At 53.1% G+C, this 2360-nt stretch overlaps 1 protein-coding gene across 1 annotated transcript; it reads right to left on the bottom strand.

Moving 5' to 3' along the window:
* Nucleotides 1-7: 7 nt before the first annotated feature.
* LOC108865185 (uncharacterized) lies at nucleotides 8-1249 on the bottom strand (the record flags this gene model as incomplete). Its single annotated transcript, XM_018641960.1, has 2 exons — nucleotides 533-1249; nucleotides 8-425 (listed from the first exon to the last, which is right to left on the bottom strand). Coding segments are annotated over exons 1-2 (1135 nt in total), but the record flags the coding sequence as incomplete, so codon positions are not given.
* Nucleotides 1250-2360: the final 1111 nt, after the last annotated feature.

Genomic DNA, 2360 nt, shown 5'->3' with positions numbered 1-2360 from the left:
AGCGTACGTTCATGGACACTCCGCATGTGGACTGGAAAAATGGCTTCCCGGCGTCCCATGGTTCCATCGGTCTTTATCTGCAGCCTCCCCATGTATGTGTCCTCAAAATAGTCGAGAACCGGCTGCAGCTCTTCCGGTAGCTCGTCCCTGAGGTCACGGAGGGCTTCTTCCAGGCGATTTGGTGGTAAGAATGCCATCGCGGAAATCATTCTTACTCTCAGCGCGAAGTCGGACTCGTTCCGATATCTTCTGGTGAGCCCGCACGATGCCACACGTTTTTTGAGATTCTGGACCAAATGGAAGAAGCAGCCATGTATCTCTGCGTTTGGGAAATAGGCCCCGAAAGCGTTCAAGAGTGCTTTTTCGAATCCATGGAAATCGCCTCGGCTCAGGTCCGGCCATCCGAGTGTGATCATATCCAACATCTTGAATGAATGGAATCGATTACTATGCGGCATACGATCGGATATCCCGTCGGTATCTCTCCGGCATGATACGTAACACAAGCTCTGCGATCTATTCTTCAATTTACCTTGCAGTATACGTCCTCGGTCTTGTTTGGGAGTAAAGCGAAGGCGATCGGCACGACGCAGCCTGGTCGCTCGGCTAAGATCACAAACAACTGAGAGAATAGCTGGGGGGCTAGACTGAACGTCCCGTCTACATGCAGTTTCTTCACTTGGCCGATCCACGAAACAGCGGACGCCCGACCAAAGATTAAGATTTGATTCGAATCATCAGAGCCACTGTCGCCGAGCAGAAAGTTCTCGAAGTTTCCCGAGGTGCTTTCGTAGCGGCGGTACTCCTCCGGAATGTCGATCGAAGCCAAGCTCGTGTAGTGCAAGGATGCGATGCCAACTTTGTCCCGTGTTCTTCGTACGATTCTGGCCAGCGTCTTGTTGCTCTCCAGAGTTCCTTGAGCAGCTAATGAAGAACCGACCCGCACTTCGCGTATGATTTGCTGCGGCGTCTCCAGAGTGTCAGCGGCTCGTCGTTTCGGGGCGGTTTTCTTCTGTTGAACCTCCACCTGCGCGGCATCGGCGAAATCTGCGTGGTTCCCGCGCACGACAACCTCTCCAGTTGCGATGATCCGGTGCAGGCGAGCACAGCATTTTTTCGTCGGATGAGTCTTGAACTGACATCGCCAAAATTCAGTGCACCGATCGCGGCTGAGCTGAGCGAACACATACGCGAAACCTTCATGGATGAGCTTTTCTCGTCCTCGTTGACTCTCGACGGGCGCTGCCATCCTGGTGATCCTTAGTCGAAGATAACTCTCCGAACCCCAGAAGGAAAGAAATCACGCTCGAGAGTTCGCTCGGAGTTACTTGACCACCGCGTTCGGAGACGCAACACACAGCGTGCGCGTCAAACATGCTGTCCACTCGACACACGGTGGTGATGAGCACGTTAAGGACAACACGCAGTACCAGCGTCTCGGCTTTCGCCAACGTTGGAGTTGACAACATTTTTCGGAGGACAGCTTCGAGACGTTTCAGAAGTTTCACTGTGCAGTGTCGGATTGTCATCAGCTCACTCGCTCTGTGAGCAGAAGATGGTCTGACCCCGCTCGTTCATCACGCAATCATGGGAATGATATAGTTCCACGGCATGATTGCGAACCAGCAATCGCGTCGTGCTCTTCGAGGGTTTCCCCAGTATGCTGACTTCTCCGCGGATCGCTCGAATCGCGGTCCACGACGGCTTGGCCTCGGCGAGAGCTCGGCTACCACGAAGACCCGGTCGGAGCGACAACTCGGCCACCAGGACTGCCTCCTTCCTCATTCACAGACGGTTTGAGCAGCTTCGGTCCTCTTTAGTCCGGAGAAACGTATTTCGGGCCGCAGCTGGTCCACTTTGCGACGTGAACATCTTCCCGGAACGTCGGAAGCGGCATAAAGTTCTGTTACGCACCGATACGAAACCTCTAGCAAGAATTAACACAAAGCCGAGTTACCCACCGTCCACTACTGTTTACTTCACGTGATTGGCTGCGGGAGCAATCGTGCTCAAGCAGGCTCGAATACTTGACTGGGCTTGCTCGAGCGAGATCGGAGGGAACGGATGTCGCGCTAGTCGAGCCAGTCGCTCCTAACGCAGGAATATGAGGAGCCGATCGAATTCTCTCGGATATCATTTCGAGCAGCGAAATCCGAAGTCGAGAATTGAACCGCTCATCCACCAAGATTCACCGATCCATCGAACTTCGGAAAATTTTGTTTGAGTCGGATCACCGTGTAGAGGCAGTCGAATGAGACGCTCAACTCATGCCCCCGAGATGTTAAGGACTCTATAGGATGTCCGTTCCTGATTGATTCTATGTTAGTGTTAGTTTTGCGGTCCTCTCATTTTATGTGCAA

Source organism: Galendromus occidentalis, unplaced genomic scaffold (genome assembly GCF_000255335.2).
Source record: "Galendromus occidentalis unplaced genomic scaffold, Mocc_1.1 scf7180000076396, whole genome shotgun sequence".
NCBI lineage: Eukaryota > Metazoa > Arthropoda > Arachnida > Mesostigmata > Phytoseiidae > Galendromus > Galendromus occidentalis.
The sequence above is the reverse complement of the archived record's forward strand: the minus strand, read 5'-3'. Positions and strand labels throughout refer to the sequence as shown.